General features: G+C 39.7%; 1 protein-coding gene across 2 annotated transcripts; it reads right to left on the minus strand.

The window, feature by feature from the left end:
* Window positions 1-2,708: 2,708 nt before the first annotated feature.
* On the minus strand, window positions 2,709-20,372 carry ppp1r12c (protein phosphatase 1, regulatory subunit 12C). Of its 2 annotated transcripts, none has more exons than XM_084715703.1 (20): window positions 19,986-20,372; window positions 17,770-17,944; window positions 17,524-17,654; window positions 16,982-17,100; window positions 15,738-15,897; window positions 15,068-15,212; window positions 14,797-14,871; window positions 14,378-14,454; window positions 14,088-14,200; window positions 13,919-13,980; window positions 12,913-13,043; window positions 12,613-12,700; window positions 11,567-11,684; window positions 9,767-9,882; window positions 8,246-8,298; window positions 7,053-7,092; window positions 6,685-6,798; window positions 5,788-5,838; window positions 5,306-5,356; window positions 2,709-3,972 (listed from the first exon to the last, which is right to left on the minus strand). In XM_084715703.1, exons 1-20 carry the CDS (start codon window positions 20,192-20,194, stop codon window positions 3,886-3,888), a joined length of 2,115 nt encoding a protein of 704 aa, XP_084571829.1. In that variant the 5' UTR covers window positions 20,195-20,372; the 3' UTR covers window positions 2,709-3,885. The 2 variants fall into 2 exon arrangements, with proteins under 2 accessions (XP_084571829.1, XP_084571830.1); XM_084715704.1 differs by having other exon boundaries at window positions 6,694-6,798; window positions 19,986-20,371.
* Between the last annotated feature and the right edge of the window lie 1,363 nt (window positions 20,373-21,735).

Consider the following 21,735-nt stretch of genomic DNA (forward strand, 5'->3'; position numbering starts at 1 on the left):
TTTTAGGATGTCTTCTTGGGCTTTGGGAAACATCGATCCACATTTTTCAATATTCTAACATTTCATAGGCAAACAACTATTAACTGATAAATCGACTACAAAAATAATCCTTAGCTGCAGCCCTAATCACTCAGCCTGTGGAAACAGTAGTGTCATGATTTCTGGGGCTCTGGAAAACTATTTTTGGACTGAACTTTCAGTCATTCAGTCAGAAATGACTTGGTTTAACTTAACCAAAATACCCTTTTCACAGCAGTTATATTGAGTATGGTAAACATTCATTAAGGTCCTGTTCCATTTAGTTCAGCTCTTTACTGTGTAGCCACCTCTTTTTCAAGGGACCAAAGGTAATTGGACAATTGACTCAAAAGCTAGATTATGGGCTGCATGGGCTATTCCCTCATTAATCCATCATCACTTAAGCAGGTAAAAGGTCTGAAGTTGATTCTAGGTGTGGCATTTGCATTTGGAAGGTATTGCTGTGAACCCACAACATGCGGTCGAAGGAACTCTCAATGGAAGTGAAACAGACCATCTTTAGGCTGAAAAAAAGAAGAAATCCATCGGAGAGATAGCAGAAATGTTAGGAGTGGCCAGATCAACAGTTTGGTACATTCTGAGAAAAAAAGAGCACACTGGTAAGCTCAGGAACTCAAAAAGGCCTGGACATCCACGGAAGACAACAGTGGTGGATGATCTCAGGATCCTTTCCGTGGTGAAGAAAAACCCCTTCACAACATCCACCCAAGTGAAGAACACTCTCCAGGAAGTAGGTGTATCAGTATTTAAGTTTATCATAAAGAGAAGACTTCATGAGAGCAAATACAGAGGGTTCACCACAAGGTGTAAACCATTAATCAGCCTCAAAAATAGAAAGGCCAGATTAGACTTTGCCAAAAAACATCTGAAGAACCCAGACCTGCTCAGATTCAGCCAAATGCAGCAAAGTCGATTGGACGGCGCTTCACAGTACAGATGGACAGTGACCCAAAACATACTGCAACCCAGGAGTTTTTTAAGGCAAAGAAGTGGAATATTCTGCAATGGCCGAGTCAATCACCAGATCTCAACCCAACTGAGCATGCATTTCACTTGCTTAAGACAAAACTGAAGGCAGAAAGACCCATAAACAAGCAACAACTGAAGACAGCTGCAGTAAAAGCCTGGCAAAGCATCACAAATGAGGAAACCCAGCGTTTGGTGATGTTCATGGGCTCCAGACTTCAGGCAGTCATTGCCTGCAAAAGATTCTCAACAAAGTAAAATGAACATTTTATTTATGGTAATGTTAATTTGTCCAATTACTTTTGAGCCCCTGAAATGAGGAGACTTTGTATAAAAATGGTTGCAATTCCTAAATGTTTCATAGGATATTTTTGTTCAGCCCCTTGAATTAAACCTGAAAGTCTGCACTTCAGTTGCATCTCAGTTGTTTCATTTCAAATCCAATGTGGTGGCATGCAGAGCCCAAATCATGAAGATTGTGTCACTGTCCAAATAGTTCTGGGCCTGACTGTAGCTGTGTTCAATCTACTCATGTCAAAGTGGCTGCTTCTTAAACAGTTTTATATGGTATGTTGCCTCAAAACCAAAGACAATCAAAGACTTAAATTAAGAAAAGTCTTTGGGGTGTCTGGTATGAACTTTAGAGGATCATACTGTGTGTGTGCCTGACTAATGACATTTAGTCATCAATCAAAGACTCAGGAAGTGGCTCAGGAAGTAGAGAGGGTCGTCCATTAATCACACGGTTGCTAGTTACAGGTTTTCAACACCAATATCACAGAGTTTTCATAAAAACTTTAAGTACTGTTTGCTTGTTTAATCTACAACAATGCATCATATTCTATAAGATCATCAAGTATGTCACACTGACGTCTGATGAGAACCATGTATGTCTAAAAAGTCAACTTTTCATAGTTAGAAAAACAGTCCTGTTTTCACCTTTGTGTAAATGCATTTTCCATCTGTTGCAAAAGGGTTTTTGTATACTAACTTTTTTGTTTCTTAACTAGCTGTGACTAAGAGATATGAGCTCCCTAGAGGCAAGTGAGAAAAAGAGCTCTGGTTCTGACAAAAAAAAAAAAGGTGCCATCTTTCAAGCTCCTTAATTTTCATCTGTGGAGACAGCTCATCATCATTTTGTGTTTGTTGTTGTAATACTCATTTTGGCCACAAGAGGGTGAAGTATGCCATTATTAACTCAGGTTCTAAATAGGACTTTAAATATTCCTGTTTTTTTCCAGGTGAGATTTTAATTTCTCCATGCACTTTACACACAGAAAAATATTAACCTGCCAAAACTTTTACTCACCTGTTTCACAAACAATAAAAACAGAACCTTAAGGAGGATTATCCCGACACAACCTTTTTTTTTTCACCTGTTCTTAATTTATGAACACAGGAGAGAAAACAAGTTAATGAGAATTTTTTTCCATCACTTGCCTCTCATCCTTGCTTCCACAGTGATCTGTACAGAGTTTTAAGAGTTGAAACATAAACTTAGATCACACATTTCTTTCACCTCAAAAATATTTTGGACATTTCTGTAACACAATTTCTCATTACTTATTGGCCCACACATTCACCCATATGTTTGTAATAAGATCACATGTACACCTACAGTTAAATATACTCTTGTATGAACTTCTAAAAGACCATACTATCCTTTGTGAAAAAGCAAAAGATAACGTACAATGGAGCCTTAATAATTTACACCCATACTGTATTTTATACTGAACAGTGTACGTTTACCAAAGCAAAATAGAAATATCACTTAGAAATGTATGTTGAAAGGCACAGCATCAAAATACAATTTGACATGCAGGTTTTTTTCTTTAAAATTGGAGTAAACATTCAGAAGTTGACCCATCTGGTCTGTCTGTTGAATACTAACAGCCATCCGTCACAGGGTGAATACTTAGCTTACGGGTCGTTGCTCTCAGAAGCATCCAGTCAAAATGGTAAAGTGAAATTTCTACTGACTTACAGTACTAAGGATAGAGCATGCACTCTCCTAAACCTCCTGAAAGATCTGTGGCCTGTAACAAAGAGTTTCTGTATAAATCTCTCAGAACATGAGCTGCACCTGACCTCCATGATAAGCACCCCGAAACTCTCTGTCCATTTTCTTTTTTTTTTTTAACAACAGCGACCACCATGACTACACCATTATGTCACTGTCGGGACAGATGACCCCTGTACATAAATATACATATTAAATATACATTCAGAGGAGCAGGGAGAAATAAGCATGCAAATTTGGTCCACCTTTACAGCAGTCAGCCAAAACAGAAAGCATCGACCCAACACTTGTCCTGAGAACACTGACCACTTGGAGTTTTCCCCAAAGGACATGCAAAACTGGGGCTGGTTTTTGGCACATTTAAGACATTTTTTTTCCTTTTTCTAGTAACCACCCCTCCACCTGACTGGCATTTTTATCCCCACCACTTCCGAGATCAAGAAAGCTATCTAAGACATTACTGTGAGCTCGTGCTGTGCATGGCTTTAAGTCTCTTAATACAGATTTTTTTTTTTATACAAAGTATCAGAGAAGCAAAGCACATTAAAATATTCCAGTTAAAAAAATACAACAATAAAAACTTAATATAAAAGTGGATGTGAACAGGAACGTCCCGTCAGCCCACAGGAGGTGCAGTTCAGCTTGTTTTACAGTAGATCTGCCAAAACATAAAGGCCCAAACAGGCGAAAAACCCTGAAATCTATACATTGTTCCAGTTACTGTTGGATGTGCTGTGCAGGTGTTTGATGCTGCCATCTCCCTTCCTGCATTGTGTCTTCTGAGTTGGGCTAAAAGAAGAATGTAATACTTTTTTTTTTTAATCTCCATGTAGGTTTTTTTTTTTTTTTTTTGTTAAGGTTCATCTTGAGAGTTTGCTGATGACACGAATGAGGGCAGCGTTCTCATCCTTGAGCCTCTGGTTGTCTGCTCTGAGGTCCCCCAGAACCTGCAGAAACATCATCAAACATTGGTGTCATTAGCTTTTACGCTCCTTCAATCATAACAGGAACACAGCCTTCTTTCTGTAGCTCTACTTTTCAGTAGCTTTTTATCCATCCAACTTCAATACCAAATCATTATTTCAAAATGGGTAAGTCATTATTTCAGGATAAGTAAATCATTTTCAGATACTAACTAACGGGCTACCACAAGTTTAGATCATTACGACATTTTCACCGTGGTAAAGCTTGTGTTTTTATGTTCTATCCTCATGTTTTTTCTTAACCTTTATTTATTCAGGGTAGGTACACTGAGACCAATGTCCTCTTTTTGCGGGAACACCGTGATCACATTCACACAGTTACACATTCACACCAGGAAGCTCCCCAGCAGCACCAGTGTGATCTGCGGGCCACTGAGCAGCTCCACTGACCTTGCTCAACGGCACGGAATTTAACCATGACCTTCTCGCCACAAACTCACTTCTCTAACCTTTAGGCCACCACCGCCCATGTTGAGATGGTATCTGAGAAAATTCTGCAAACTTCAGGCTTGTGAAACATATTTCAAAACTTAATGTTGCTGTGTCACTACATATCTGACAAGCCTAGTTGTGGTTCATATCAGAAACTGCAGCTAAATCAGACGTGATGATAAAGTTACCTTAATGGTCTCCCTTAGACGATTCAGATGAATGCAATGACATAAATGTCATTTAATAACGGCATTCAGTTTTAGATTTCCTATGTCAGTGTGAACAGACACCTAAATAATCCAAAATGATAGCTGGATACTTAACTAAAACTTTCGTTGAAAATGCTTTTGAAGGCAGTTCACTGAGGACTGATGGTTAAAATCTGTAATTCCAGAAACATAATTGCAGAATGCAGTCCTGATCGGCAGGACATATTAGTTAACTGGTTATTGCTTTAATGCAGCTGCACCATTATTGTGCATGTGACACGTGTGGTTACTGATGATCACAGCAATACTACTAATAAAATAATACAGGGAATACTGCCAGTACGTAATACTGCCAATATATAATATTGCTATTCTTTCATCAGTGAATTTATCAGCATCATTATTTTATGATTTTATGATGATCATTAACAGCTGTCATTTACATTTCAAAATGTTTCTTTTAAAAATATAAGCTGCACGACATCAAGTGGATATAGCCACCACTTTTTGTGATGCACCACAGTAAGACCATATGGATAAAAGTCAAAATAATTTAGCATTGCTTGCACAACAGTTACAGTCACAGTAATCATTTGGGAATAAACTATCGAGTTCTTTCAATACAGTAAATAATCAGTGTTGAAGAGAATGTGTACCTTCAGCTCATCTTCCAGTTCCACTGCTTTCCTCTGGAGGGCCAACTTCTCCTGTGAATGACAGTTTGAACATCAAACTGACTGCTGGTATTTTTAGAACTGTGTGAAAGTTTGACCGGTGCTGACACCTTGGCATCATGCTCTGCTGAACTTGAGCTGTTCATATGCATCCATTCTCTGATCTTGCATTGTTTCACACCTTGCAAAGTCACTTTTACACCAAATGTAGGCAACATATCAATCTTCACAGGCTCACAGTTTGAAGTCACAACTCAAGAGCAGGAAATGGAAGCTCTTTCAAACTTTGAAAAAAAAAAAACCTTCTACATTAAAAAAAACACTTCACTTATGAACTAGAAAAAATATTGGAATTTTTTATTGTGATACAGAAATATTTGTACTGTGTATGTGCATTAGTATTTATGTATTTAGGAAAGGAAATTTGTTTGTGAAAGCTGCAGAAAGTAAAAAAGCAGACTTACAAATCTGTCCAGTTCCAGCAGGGCCGGTCTGTCTGTGCTGCTCTCTTGACTCTGCCACAGAGACAAACACCGTTCATTGACCTGTTTCACACTGCTGAATGTAGAGCTACACAAGTAAAAACTAGGGATGCATGATAATATCAGCACATCACTGCATCGGCAGATAAACACTTTAAAATGAAATATCTCTATCAGGCCAAAATGAACATTTATGTAGCTGTGATAGGCCGATAAGATGTCATTTTAATTACACACATATCACATGAGTGTGTCTGCAGTGTGCAGAACAGAGAGAAACAGGGAATACAGAAAAAAAACTGCAGTAGCCCAGTGAATGTGTTCATTTTGTATTGTATTTTATATGTTTCTGCCTGTGGGACATAATGATAAATAATAGGCAGGGCAGAAAATTAGCACCAGAAAAATATGCAATTGACTGGTAGATTTGCTTCACTCTGCAGCCAAAAAAATGTGATAGTAATCTATTGAGTGGCTGATACAATTTGAACATTCACTAGCTATTCGGCCAGTGGACAAAAGCACCCTGGGGGCAGGCATAATAATATACTAAAGGAGAAACTTAATGTTCTCTGCAATTAGGTAGGAAAAAATGTGAGCATTAATCTGCATCTGCACTCGCCCAAAATGAGTTGGAAAATATCGGCTTATCAGAAAAAATCCAATATCATGCATCCCCAATAAAACCAAATGAACATAAATTCTCAAATTTGATCCTTAAGAAAAAACTAGCACACACTCTTCTTGTTACGGATGACTCAGACAAACAACAGGGCCCACATAGCATCCTGTTCTGTTCACCATGTCAGAAACACACACACGCACGTATGCACACACAAACAACACACACACTTAAAGAGGTGACCTGCAGCAGCCAACCTGCCCAACCTGTCGGAGTCGCTCCAGCTCCACTTTGTTTTGGCTGAGCAGCAGCTCCATCTCCTGCAGCTTTTCCTTCAGAGCCAGATTCTCCTGCAGTACCTTGAAGTACAGCTAGTGGGAAACACACACACACACTATCAGAGCCTGAACATAAAAGCTTTATACTGTGTGTGCAGGTTGATATACTAGCTTGGTTAAGCTACAGTACAGCCTACAGGGGGTTTCTGTTCATTTCTCTCTAGAGCCTGTTGGGTGATATTCCTGTCCTGGTTTGTCTAGACCTCCGCTATAAACTCACTTTCAGCCCCCAGGTGAGTTTTTCAGGAATGTGTGAGCTTTTCTGTTAAGGAGAATCAGACACGTACCGTTCTGTAATCATCTGACGAGTCTCCCAGTTGACTCTCACTGCAGAGACACATGACAGACTTTTAAATGCCTGACAGATAATCTTCCACACCAACACAAAGCTTTACATTTACAGAGTTAGAAATGTATCTGTATGTCCTGGAAGTAATAGTAGATTTTTATTGACTATTTTTCTTAAGTAGGGTTGTATGAGGTACTTATCAATAGTATGTAGTGGACAGCGTCAGCAGCAAAACGTATTTTAGACACCAGAAGGGAAGATGGTTTAAAAATGTTTGACCATGACCGGTTGTTTGAGGTATTCATTGATAGTCAGTGTATTACCTACAGTAGATGGTGGTCAGCAAGCCCCCAGTTTGGAGAAGCAGAGAGCACCACCAGTGTAGGAAGCTAAGCAATGTACTGCTGTCGACAAGGTCAGCAGAAAAATGTATTTTTTCCACTTAAAAAAGGGACTCCTTTGACAAAAAACATTATTTTATCTTGCAGAACACAGGAGTTGCTTGTCTACGGTGGCAATGATCTGTTAGTTTGTGTTGTTATGTGACTTAACCACAGTAACGTAATAACGAACAAACAGTCTGAGGCAACAGTGGACCAGCAACTCCTGGTAACATTACCGTTTTTGTCAGAGAAGTCTGGTTGCTTTGGAGAGAGTGATATTTGTTTGTATAATTGTTTTCCCATCAGAAAAGGCTGTCAGACATCAAGGTAAAGTGATGAAAATATTTTTGGTATAGTGAACACTTAAAGTCTTATTGATCTTTTTAGCTTGGCCATTTTTATGTGGTTAAAATACATTTTGCTGCTGACCCTGTCACAGCATCACGCTGCTTAGCTTCCTACACCGGTACACCTGCCATTTTTCCACAGCCATCGACTGTACGTAATACACTGACTATGGATAAGTACCTCATACAACTCTGCTTAAAAAAAATATGAACTATCCCTTTAATGGAAGACCGTGAACACAAACAGTCTTCTCCTACCACTCTCATATGAGAATGAATGAGTATGATCGATCACATCAAATCTATTTTTTTAAATGAAAGAAACGTAGAACATACGCACAAAAAGTACCAAAACAAATGATTAAGTTGTATCAGAAATGAGTGATTTCACAAAAATTGATACAAAGGGGGAAAAAGGAGAAAAGGAGAGGAACCACACACACAAGAGTCAAAACACTCACTTGGAAGTGTTGTTACTGTTTGTGTCATCCAAATGAGCGTCTTCATCTTCATTCTGAAGAACAAGACCGTTCACATTTACATCTACACAACACTGCAGTTAAACATCACTTCACGAGCATGAAATTATACACTTCGCGGGGCAGATCACTTCACATTAATCTGATACTTCCCACTGATGTTCAAAGATGACTGAAATGACACACACACACAAAATATATACTCACCCAAAGTCCAATCTGAAAGCTTACCACTCATACTTAACATTAAACTCCTTTAAACTCTTCAACTCTGCACAGACGTACACGTTTGCGGCCAAAAGTATGTAGCTGGTGTCTTAATTTGGTATTTTGAAGGGATTTTTGAACACTTTTTGGAATTCTTGAGTGGTCGAAAATGGTTAAATCTTGCACCAAATAATCAAAGGTAATATTTCCAAAGACAACATTTTGCAAAATACTTTCTGGGGTTCTGCTGAACATTACTCTGCAATCATTTTTAACTTTTAGCATTTTGTGGTTTCTTCAGCAAACTTAATTTATTAAGCCACCAATTGGTTTTCCCCTTTTGGTTCCTATTAATGGGCGACTCAATTTGCATTCTTTTTTGGGTTCAAATGAAAACGCCCACTCAGTTGTTACCAAAACCTCCCCTCCCTCAGCCTACAGGATTAATATGTCACAACTCATGACGCAGAATCATGCGTTTTTAGAAGGGCTTGCGAAAAATAGCATTTTGATGCTACAACATACGTACTTTGTCCATAATAATATATAATATATAATAGATCACTACTGGGAAACTACAGAGGGCTTTAAAACTTCAAAATGGACTCAGCCTTTCAGTAGATTTAATTTTATTTCACACTGTCTGATGGTATCATACAATCTGTATCAGCTTGTTCTAGCATTTTATTAAAGGTGTATGATAAACTGTAAATACTGACACTCAAACCTGTGACTCCAAGTTTTTTAACTGTTAATTAATGCTAAATGTTAATTAACTATTAACAGAAAAAAATTGCATGCCTTGAAGAATCATTTTACACACATTTCCCTAAATTCAGCCTTTATCTGTTGGTTAGTTCAAAATAAAATGCTGCAAATAAAAAAAAAAGTCTGGCTGCACAGCATGAGTTTGTAATGACAGACCCTCACTGACCTCACTGTGGGGGTTTAAAAGCTTAAATGAATTTTGCATTAAAATCTCAATGTATGCTGTCCCTGCACATATTTGACTAGAAACACCAATCATCATGACAACAGGCAGCAAAGTTCTCATCATTTAAAAGAAGCATTCTAATCACATCATGACAAAGAGGAAGTGGTTTGACAGCCCGCTCGCCCACTTTCAACTACTCACACACTGGGGCAAAAGTGACAGCATAAAGGAACCAGCTGGTAAAAAGCAGTTGCTGGCAGTAAAGAACAACTCTGCTTTGGCCTGTTTACTAAATTCTTCCATCTGATTGGCAGTGCGCTCTCTGCCATATTTGTGATGATGTAAGGTTGTCTGTTTCTTACCTCTCCACCTGGCTGAACGATGCCAGTCGAGCGTCTCTCCCTCCTCCCTCTCCTCCTGTCTCTCACTCCCAGACGCTTCTCCCCCTCTGGCTCCTCCTGCTTCACTGGGTCCGTATCTGAACCACATACAAGTCAACAGAAAACACTCCCTGAGGACTTTTGGTTGAGTCAGAAATACTAACTAGCCACATCCCACAATGCCACTGTGGAGATCCAAGGGAGAATAAATAATAACATCACTGTAACAATGAGGGTGACGTTCAGATCAGGATTGATTTAAGGTAGATTCGTTTTCAAATGTAATTTTCTATACAACGGGAAGCTGTCTTACCCCCAGTTTCTTCTACAAGTCGAACAAAATGCTGTTTTTGACTTTGCGAGCCAATGTTTCCCGAAAACTGACCTGATGTAATTACTGGGTTAACAGGATGATTTATCTAAAACATCATGTCAATCAGATATATCATATGGGGAAAAGCTCGGTTATCATCAAAAATACAAGGGTGGTGTGTGGGAGCTGTGTACAAAATATACATAACAGTACAAGCAATGGTAGCAACCCTGTCAAATAAACCACACCTAATGTAACAGCAGTGGCCTTTAGAACCCGTGTGAGAAAACCTCATTTCCTTTCCTAACTACCCTGAAGAGCTCTCCACCCAAAGAGTACATCATGTTTGTATTTGGTATTCTTGATTTACAGTAAACAGAAGTGAGACTCTAGCCACAAGGTGTGACTGGTAAACACGGCACAAGCGATACTGGACTTTAATGATGTATTTTTCAATATATAATTTTGATAAGGATCCCTTAAAGAGATTGTATGAAGTGAGGTCGTATGAGGTACTCCATCTACTGTCAGTAATACACTGACTATTGATTAAGGTCAGACTGTTTCCAGTTTGGAGAAGAAGAGATGGGTACCAGCACAGAAGCTGAGCAATGTACTGCTGTGGAAAGGGACAGCAGCAAATCAATTTTTGTCCACCTAAAAAGGCCCACACAAAACAATCTATATTGGTTTAAGTAATTTTACTGCTTTACTTTGCCATCAAACACCCTTTTTCCAACAGCAAAACACTATTATTTAAGCCAAAGATTGCTCTCTCCGTAACAGTCCTTAACAGTAATTCTACTTCATATAACACTGGTCTACTACTGCCTCGATCTGTTACAGTAGTTCACTGGCCTGTCACTATCTCAATCTGTTAGTTTGTGTTGTTGTGTGACTGATGAGAATAGTAATAGAAACTAACACTTTAAAACACCAAAGTCACACAGTAACACTGGACTGCTGGTACTCCTCGCTGCCTCTACAAACTGGGGGCGTGCCAACCAGGATCTACTGTAGTTGATACACTGACTGTGTCACCTCATACAACCCCACTTTAAAAAATCCTAACTATCCTTTACATGTGGCTACTCAAGAACTGTCACACATTTATGTATTGAGCAAGACATTTTACAACTGGAAAATAAACATGTCAACACTCTTTGGTGGATAACAAACTCTGTAATAGCAACAACTCCTCCTAGATTACCTAAAGTAACTTTTCTGTCCGTTTCTTGTTACTTGTCAGCAGATCTACATGCCAATACCAATGTACTTCAGCTACACGCTAATGACAATATCAACCGTGTTTTCTTAGTGAGCATAGTCATTCTATTTGCTACCTTGGTTTCGTGACATGGACGTGTTCAGACATTTGTCTCCAAAAGTCAATACAGCTGTAAAAGGTGTGTAGTCAATTTCGGAATCCATGAACAACAACAATCCATGAACATTTCATCTGCACTCACCCCTTTCAGCAGGTGTGATAGTAACAATGGGGCTGACAGGCTGGATGTTGCGAGGTGGTGTATCTGCAGCTTTAGCAGCAGTCTTCTCTGCTTCTTTCAAGTCTGTTAGAGTCACGCCCTGCAAGCACAGAGAATGAAACAAAACCACTCAGAGGCTTTATGTTGCAAACAGTTTCTTGGTGAGAATACACCACCTCTGCATAGAGAATGAAGAGATAATGGTGTAATACATCATCTAGACTTCAGTACATCTTCAAGTAACTTAAGTTCTACAGTAATCATTACTCAGTAAATGATTTGCTCTATTCTAAAATGTAGTGATGTGTCGGTGGCGAACGATCCGGATCTTGAAGTGAACGACAGGAACCGGCTCTTGATTGCGAGCCGATTTGTTTTTTTCGCCTTTTTTTCTGTTAAAGCCGCACGTGATTGGTCAAGATGTGTGTCAGTAGAAGGGGGAGGGGAGGGGTTATAGATACACAACACTCTCAGCACAGCACTTGGGAGCCGAAAGAGCCGACTGTTTTTAGTGAGCTGAGCCAAAAGAACCGACTCTCTAAAAGGAGCCAGAATTCCCATCACTACTAAACTGTGTTCAAGCAAGTCAGCTGTCTTTCAGCATCACGACAGTGTAATCTGTTTGTTCAAACGTTTAAGTATCCACAGTATTTGCAGCTCTCAACACATTAGTAAGACTGTTAATGTCATATCCTGGTTTTGAGAAAAGTGGATATGCTACCTGGAGATAGAAACCAGGATATTGTGGCATGTCAACACCTTATGTAGGTTACTGAGTGGTTTGTGGTGGTGAGAGATCAAGGGAAAACCGCATCCAAATGATCAGAAACCTGGATACTGTTATTATCATGTATGCATGTGTGCGACAGTGACTGATTTCTATGCTCCACATTCTTGGGAATGTTGGACATAAAAAATGTTTTAATTTTAAATCCTATTTTTTTCTTTGGCACAATAATAACAACAACCCAACAAGAGTACCAATAGTACCGTATATTCTTAAGATACCTATCACTAGTAAGCAGTACCTGTGTGGATCGGCGAGACTGCCGCATCAGCCGGGAGCGAGCTTTCCTCTGAGACTCAGACTCTTCATCTCTGACTGGAGCCTGAAACCTAAACACACAAACATCCACAAACTATATTACTACATACTAACCTTTACTATGCATCATGCATCTGTATGAAACTATAGAAGGAAGATAATAAAAACAGGTTAAAAGGTTTAATAAAATCTCAACACTGTGTGGGTACAGCATAAAGTAAAAATGAATTGGTGTGAATACAATTTTTTTTGTGTTCCTGTTCAAAACACTGTTCGTTCTTACTTGCGCCTGTCAGCGTTGGGGGTGTTGGGGCTCTCAGCCGTGGCGTCCCTTGTCTGAGGAGTGGGCTGGACTCTAGCTGTGCGGTTTGCCTTGTCCTGCTCCTTCTCCTCATCATCTTTCTCCTCTGGTGTCTGAACCACATAAGACACAAGAAAAACAAGGGTGAGGGGTTAGAAGTTTAACTGTAATCAAGTGTTGCCAATTAGTTTTGATTTATAGCCCCAGTGGTGGAACATAATTAAAGCAGAAAACTATTCAAATGCATCTTTTTAGTTGACATGATTTAATCCAGCCCAAAAGCATTCACACGTCTTTCCATCAGGGGTGTGTCTAAAAGCTCTGATGAAATGCTGGGCAAGTAAGCAGTCATGTGGGCTGAAGCTTTCAGAATAAATGAACTGATTACAAAAGTATTCTGTACAAAGGTGCTTCCCCACTGGGGAGTATTTATGACTTTTGGTTTTTAAATTCCACATACATTAGATTTAGATTTTCTGACATTCATAACATTGTTGTCAGTCTTTGTTCTTCACAGTACATGTGTAAGAAAACTAGTCACAAAAATGACACTGAAATACTGAAAAATTATTTTCCATGAATATACAGAGGAAAACTGAAGCAAAACCCCAATCAGCTATGTTTCCATCCAGCTACCATGCAAAGTTGGACGTGGATTTTTAGGATTTCTTTTAAAAGAGTTGTAATGTCACCAACTGGGCTGGAGCAAACAGAACCGGCTATTTAAAAAGTCATGTAAGAGCTAGTTGGGCACTGTCATGTTGAACACAATTAGTTTTGACCAGGGATGACAGCAGAAACAGCTGATAAATCATATGAGTTGTCTTTTTTAAAATCCTCAGCTGAGCATAAAACCTTTTTTCAACATGAGACATTTAGTCTTTTCCATTCACCTTTTCAATTCTGCACTTCATAATGTGCTTAACTACACTTGTCTGAGAAAAGAAGGTACTACATGACATACTGGACAATGCTGCATGTTTCATACCTTGTCATCAACTGTGGATGTGGTCACACTCTCAGAGTCTGGACTGGACACGGCGGAGCTTTCTGGGAAAAGAGAAGTAGCATCTTTTGGAATCAGCACAATCACGTTAATTTAGAAAGTATGTTGTACTTCTGGTCAAACTGTCAACATAGCAACGTCTGGTTTTTACCAGGGCTGCTCTCTTTCTCCTCGTTCAGCTCCAGGCCTCCTGAAACACCCCTCTCCTTGGACTGGTCCTGCACGTTCATCTTGTCTTTACTGCTCATCCTACACACTGAGCTCCTGGAAGACACGAAAGGGGGACAGATATTGGTACTGAGAAATCACATAAGGTGACACAGCCAAAGGGATCCCTCATTACATAGCGGCTTTTATCTTATCTTATGAAGAAGGAATTAAAATGTTTTTTAACTGGGAAGACTGTACTAAATTCCAGATGAGTTATAGATGTATACTAACCTGCGCCGTTTGTTTTGTGCGTTTGCAGCTGTGGAGCCTGGTTGGTTTTGCCTGTCCAATATGGACTGTTCACGCCACTGAGAGAGAGGGAGAGGAAGACAGAAGGCTGTCAATGACCTTCTGAATCATATAAAGTAAATGCACAGAGTAGAGTTCCCAGAGATACCAGAATTGGAAACTTACAATATTAAAAAAATGATATTCAATCAGTCTTTTAATATCACAGCAAAAACAAAACTTAACTGAACTAAAGGGGAGTCTTGAATGAGCACTTTGTTCCTTTTTCAATAGCTTAGGTACTTTTAATACTTCCATGGATATTATATCGTTTCAAACACATTAAACTGAAAAAGTATCTAAGCACTGATACTTTTGACAATCTTAGCACAGATACCAGGTAAATATAAAAACTTTCTCACATTGGCTTGTTTCTGTGATAACTCCTCCAGGAGCTCCTCAACACTTTCATCAGCTACATCAAACGGCGTCTGACCCTACAAAGTTCATTTCATAGAGAGGAAGCAACAAAAATGGCAAAAGTGAAATTGAAAACAAAACATCAGACATGATATTAGATTTACTGTACAAAGTTCTTCTCAAATGGTATGATAAATCATGTACATGAAAGAACAGGCTGAACATAGAAGTATGATGTAATAAGAAGGGTTTTCATTATTTTTTGGGCCTCACCGCATTGCTGCGAGCCTCCATATTGCACAGCTGTTCAGCCAGAATGCGACAGGCCTCCCCCTGACCCCAGTGTGCTGCAGCGTGGAGAGGCGTCCAGCCATCAAAGTCCATCGCTGACACGTCCAGCCCACACTGACACAGTATCCTGGACAACACAGCAGCAAGGTGACAACAGCAGAACTATATGAGACAATGTATGACTAAATATAGACACACGAAAGAGGAAAATAACATTTCTAAGTTCAAATGTAACATACTCTATATTCATTATGAAACTGGAATTACAGCCTGGCCATGGTATGACTTCACCTACCAATCAAGTTGCTGTTTATAACCATGTCTGTCCAGACTCATATATGTAGTGAAGACGTTGAAGACATTTAATAAAAGCTCTTAAGTGTGTTTTTGGCAAATCATTTTACCTATTAGACGTGTGAAACTTTGTCATAATTTTTTCTTGAGTAATGGCCAAAAATATGTTTTGCGAGTTCACTGTGATCTTGACCTCCGACCACCAAAATCTGATTAGTTCATCATTGAACCCAAGTGAATATTTGTACCAGATTTAAACAAATTCCATCAAGCCATCCACGAGATATTGTGTTAACAAGAACGGGATGTTCGTACGTTCAGACAACCCGAAAACATAAAAATATCAGGAGATGCTTACTTGAGGGCCTCCAGGTAGCCTTTGGCAGCAGCCACATGTAGTGGGGTGGCCCCAGTTCTGGGGTTTTGTAAATCAGCAGGTGGGCCCTCATTCAGCCAGGTCCGAGCATCTGTCATGATCTGTTCCTCCTCCAGCCGCTTCGCCGCCTCCAAGTCCACACCTGCACACAAAAAAAATGTGAAATACATGTGTCTCTTGTTTTATCTGCATCTACATGAGGCATACACATTCTGGGTGCATTCCAATTAGCCAATTTTTAGGGATGCATGATATATTGGTGGCCAATATATTGTTCAACCATAAGAAGGGAAACTATATTGTTGTTATCATTTCAATAGTGGAATTTCAGCTGTTAATTATGTCTGTTAACAATGTCACTTGAAACCTGATTCTAAATGGATATTTTTGTAATGCGTAGTAGTGAATGAGACAAAGACAGCTGCCCAGTTTGTTATCTCCTGCTTTCTGCTTAGAAGTGGTTAATTTACAGCTCACAGCAACTTAATATATATAGTATAGTCCCTGGCTTTTGTTTGATATCCAGAGTAAACATCTCCAATCTATCATTAGTTCGAAAGCATTAGCTCGAAGAATGTCTGTTTGGAAGTATAATCCAGACATTAACTTGGCTTGTTTACTATATTACATTAACGCCACTTTGTCCCTGAGTGTCCTACCAAATCCTGTTCAAAAATCTGGCAGCTCAATAAAGCATTGCTTGATAGCCTATATGAACAAAAAAAAACCAAAACAAAACAAAAAAACAAGTATTTGTTTTGAACAGCCAAATCCGATTCAACTGACAAAATTCTGAGTCGGGTACAGCCCTCAATCAAGAATTACTGAGGATATTTTGCAACATCAAGATATATTATGTGTCAAAAATCACACAAAGTCACATTAAATAATCAAACTGATGTTTAAGGCAATAAATTGTGTGCACTGCCTATTTGGGAACAACACCACACACTTTGTCACACAATACGGAAGCCGACCATGAATATAAAAGTCGCACATTAGTAAATGGATAGCTACTTTTCCATACCTTATCCAACCCTGGTACTACAATACCCATTGGGGTGTTTCTGTTTAGCTCAGCAAACATAAACAAGTAATATATGCTGCTGATTCAACAGAACATGCTCTAGCAAAAAAACAAACAAACACATTTTATCCCAGATTAAGCCCAATCAGATGGTGAGTTCATTCAAGGTGTATTTAGTTTGTCAAAGAACAGCACTCACCCAGTCTCAGAGCGTAATCCTGAAGAAGGGACTCTGTGGCCTCATCCAGAGCGATGTCCAAAGGAACGTCACCATCACAGTTCACAGCAGAGAGAGATGCACCTCGCTGCAGAAGGAAACTGACAAAACACACAAAACCAGCATGACAACCCATTTCACTCCAGAAATGTTTACAAAGTCTACACAATGACTACCAACTCTAAACAGAGACCACCTAATCTTCTTCATTATCTGTGTTTGGGGTATCGATACATCTGATCTTCGAGATCATAAGGCATTATTCACAGACAAGAAATACAAGACTGTAGAAAAAAAAAGGTACATCAATTGTTAAATCATCTGAACTGCATGCAATTGTGTGCCAGGCAAGCCCACTCATGCTTTAGCTGACTTGTTGTCCTGCCAAACACGACAACAATGTTAGTATTGTTGAATGCACAAATACTCTGGCACCAACGCTGCATTCTGAAGTCCACAAAGCAACAAAGAGTACTGTATTATACTATACTATACTGATAACCGTAGAGACGTATACTACACACTCTGCAATGTCAGGGTAGCCGCAGGAGGCAGCAACATGCAGCGGCGTCCATCCCTCATTGTCGACCTGGTTCACGTTGGCACTGCGCTCTAAAAGGAAGGACACCATCTCCAGGCTGCCATCTATGCAGGCCTGTGTAGAAGACAGGAAAACAAAAAGACAAAGTAACACAACGGTAAAAGGCTCTTAATCATCTCAGCATCAACCAATAATTTCAATGAAACCTTAGGAGAAGAAACGGCCTCACCTGGTGGAGAGCAGTGATTCCATCTGCATTGGAACAATTGATAATTTCTGGCACATCCTCTCCATTCCTCCTTTTGGTCTCTTTGGCCTCTGTCAGCATCACTTGGGCCTCCCCTGTGTCGCCGCTGGCACAGGCAGCCAGGAACTCTGCAGCCCTGTCAAACCTCACCCTTTTCCTAAGGACAAACGACAAAGGCAGCTAGATCAATTCTCTGCTTTATAGCTAGTTTGCCATTTAAGACATAAGGAACATGTATCCAAGGAGTAGCCAGAAAAGAAACACCTTACACAGATTTAGAAACCCTGTAGGACAAAAGAATTATATTTTATCAGACTATCAGAGGTGTAGAGTTATTATCTATATATGGTTTCTTTTATAGGGACAGATACAGTATACATACACAAATTACATGATTATAACTGTCCACACATCCCTTGAAAAGATTCAAACCAATCCAACAACACCTTTCCTCAGCTCCTGAGACAACTTATATCTACTCTAGACTCTAATCTTCAAAAATTAGTCACAAGTTTAAAGTTTCATTTTTAAACTGTCAAGATAATGTCCTAAAACAGGGATAAATGAATACATCTATTTCTTAGTGATTATTGTCAGCGACAACACGACAACAGCAGCAGAATTATTACGCTACTAGTAATTATTTGAGGCAGCGTGACAATGCATGAGGGAATGATTCAAAATATATTATAGCGGCTACGTAGATTTCTATATCTTTTATACTGTTGTAAAGGCGGATAGTTGCTGTTGTTAGTGGCAATGTTGAGTCCATCAATTTCAATATTAAATTGAAAAGCAATCAAAATGAGCTTTCAATTTCGATAACTGATATCAAAGGCAGAATCCTCAATTCACCCATTATTTTTTTTCTCTCCAACCCTACCTACTTGGGGCATCGTCTGTCTGAAGAAAAAAAATAACTCTTCAAAGATGATAAAGTGTAACTTTGCAGCTGTTACATAAGATGAATACCATATATACTATGACTTAAAGATGAATTTGAAAATGTAAATGACAGTTTAGAGAAGTTCACTCAGGGTATAAACCCAAATATCTATTGATCTTTACTAACTGAGACCCAATAATCTAATAATGGTATAGCCATCAGTGCAAAAAATAGAAGTTTAAATTGAAAAGTCAAACCAAACCGTGACCTTAAAACCTAAAGTCAAATCGAATTATGGATTGAAGAATTGTGAGACTCCGTCTGTAATGTTCTGAAAACTTAAATGTTCTAATAAATAATAATTAAATTGAGAAGGTTGGACTTATCGTCCTATTTATTTATTCCTTATTGAGTTTATATAGTTAGGCAAATCCAGTTGCAACACCATTATACTATTTGATGCATCATTAAAGAAAGCTAAGACTTGACTACACAAAACCAAAAACATATCTAGGTGTATGCATTTACACTATACCATATGATACATAAAGCTTTATTCAAAAGTTTGCAAATATCTGTTGGTTGCACTGCAGTGGGTACTTCACCATCTGTTGACTGGCAGAGATCTGCACCCTGCCAGTTTTTTTGCATTGTCACATCCAGTGTCTTTCAGTGATGGTGTAATTGTGACCACTCTTCTCTTTCTTCTTCCTCTGCTGATGCAGATGATGGCACCATAAATGTTGACTTTTCCATCACCAATATTAATGCTGTTGCAACATTTGTGACAGGAGGCTAGGTAGCATACAAGATAGCTACAACGAATTTACCACTTACTAGCAGTGGGGTATGTGTCATCTTAGAAAGACATGATCACTGCCTGTATTGTTGGTATACTGATATTAAATCAGTCACAGAAACCATGATATGTGAATAGGTGAAAAGTGACTTAACAAAGGCCGGCAGTGATCACAGTGCTGGACAAGTAGACCCTCACCAACACTGACAATAACTTTGCTAGCTAACGTTAGCTAGCTAGCTAACACAAATACTACAAACAACGGCCTAAGTCCACAGACAGTTTACACACAAACTGATGGTTATAAAGATCTTTAATCGACTAATGTTATTTGGCGGTTAGAGGGCCAGTGTAATGTACTGTACGATGTCTCTGTAATGTTGTCCACCCACTGTCCCAAGCCCACGCACAACATTATTCCTCTTATAAAAGATCTTCAGATGATGAAGCTAAGCTAGCTGGCTGTTAGCTGGCCGTTACTGTCAAACAGTTTGACAGGAGAAGTGTCCTCACCGTCGTTTGAGCAGGGGGCTGCTTTCATCTCTGCCCACAGACCCTGGCTGGTCCCTCGATGGTTCGCTTAGCTCGGCCTCCGGCTCCCCTGATCCGTTCTCGTTATCGCCCCGCCACCTCCGCCGGGCCACGGCCGACGCTTTGTCGGTGCAGGAACCGTCCCAGCGCTTCAGCTGCTCCCGCCGCTTCGCCCTCGCCGAGTCCCCCATTATTTATCCGCGGAGGACTGTGTTTTTAAAAATAAAACATTTTCTGGCAGATACAGACACACCCTCCATGTGTATACTTTCACTTCCTGGTTCTTGCTCTGGCTCTGGATGTGGAGGGAGGGAGGAAGCCTCAGCTCGTGCTCGTGTTGGTGTCGGGAGCGCGCAAAGCTGCTCAGGCTTGTCTGTGTGACGTCAGCACCGCTGCTCTGGAGTGGACCCCTGAGGGGAAATGCTGAAATAGCAGGGCTTTATACCACAACAACTACACATCCTGTTATTGTGCTTCTTCTGAGACTCTGGTCAGCTTCATGTTTAAAGGCAAATACATCTTTTAAAACTGTCTTAAGATATTGTGGTGATCAAACAAGTCAAGTCGAGTTCCTGCGATAAGTAGAGCAAGTCAAGTCAAGTCATTGTTCAGGTCAAGCAAGTCATTGGTTCACAATCTGGGGTCCAGGCCCCCCTGGCCGGATGTATACTTGCTGTTTAACCATGCATTTGCATTGGTGAATGCGTAGCGGTAATTCCTGAGGACGCGCACAACCATCACTCCACATGGGCGCAGGATATGCAAGGCAGCCATGAAGCGTAGGGGTGCGTATGCAAACATGTAGTTAAAAGCAAGTATATTTCCAGCCAATGGGGGTGGCAAAAATCACAGGGAGTCCCCAAGGTTTTATCTGCTCTGACCCTGTCAAAATTAGATTTTTATAGAAGGAAAAAAGGTCACAAGCAAGCAACAGAGATTAAGGAAACATGTTAAGTTGAAATACTTCCTTCACTGATAGTGTAGGACTTGTCGTTGCTTGTAATTGTCAATTTAAGATCTTGTGTTCATCTTCCTCAAGTCTGGGGAGGAGACGGTGGCGGGGAAACAACTCAATTCAACCAGATTGTATATCCAATCTCAGATCTCAACTTCTTTAATATATAGTCTACGACTCAAGACTCACTATTTGGACTGCAGCAGTAATTTTTTCATTTGATACATATTGCTCCTTTAAAAGGTCAATCATCATGAAAAGTTGAGTTTTATTATCAACATTTACAAAAACGGTTGCAGGCTGTTTACATCTTAGGAACTGTACTGATATCTGACATTTTTGGCAAGTAATATCATGCCTAAATGAACAACCTATAGCTCTAAATGGCCATAAAGTGAAAACAGAAGTCTAACATTTTAGATTTCTGTCTCTAGTTAATGGTAACTGTAGTGGAAATTCTGAAGAATGGTTCACTCAAACATTGAAGAAGAGTTCGGGAGTCCCAGATGACTTACACAGGAGTATTTAATGAAGCTCGATCGAGGAGAATTCAGATTAGCAATACACTGAGAATATTGTGACTGCCAACCCAATTCTGAAGGTTACTTCTCGAGTGAAGGTATTTAACTGTCCCCTGACATTCGCTGGAATTTGACACGCCACCATGTATGGGCCTGATGTGTCTATCTATGTGTACACAAATTCTATTGGGCATAAGTGCAAAACAAGAAGCTATGCACCTCTTTGCTCTAAATCACTGTATCTGTCGGCCTTGCT

Source organism: Lutjanus erythropterus, chromosome 3 (assembly GCF_056507025.1).
Source record: "Lutjanus erythropterus isolate fLutEry1 chromosome 3, fLutEry1.hap2, whole genome shotgun sequence".
In the NCBI taxonomy this organism is placed as follows: Eukaryota; Metazoa; Chordata; class Actinopteri; order Lutjaniformes; family Lutjanidae; genus Lutjanus; species Lutjanus erythropterus.

Coding starts and splice junctions, on each gene's coding strand:
- ppp1r12c (XM_084715703.1), bottom strand. CDS start 20,194: ATGGGGGACTCGGCGAGGGCGAAGCGGCGGGAGCAGCTGAAGCGCTGG. Junction 14,455..14,796: donor TATCACAGAAACAAGCCAAT/GTGAGAAAGTTT, acceptor CCTCTCTCTCAG/TGGCGTGAACAGTCCATATT. Junction 9,883..11,566: donor TATCACACCTGCTGAAAGGG/GTGAGTGCAGAT, acceptor TATGTGGTTCAG/ATACGGACCCAGTGAAGCAG.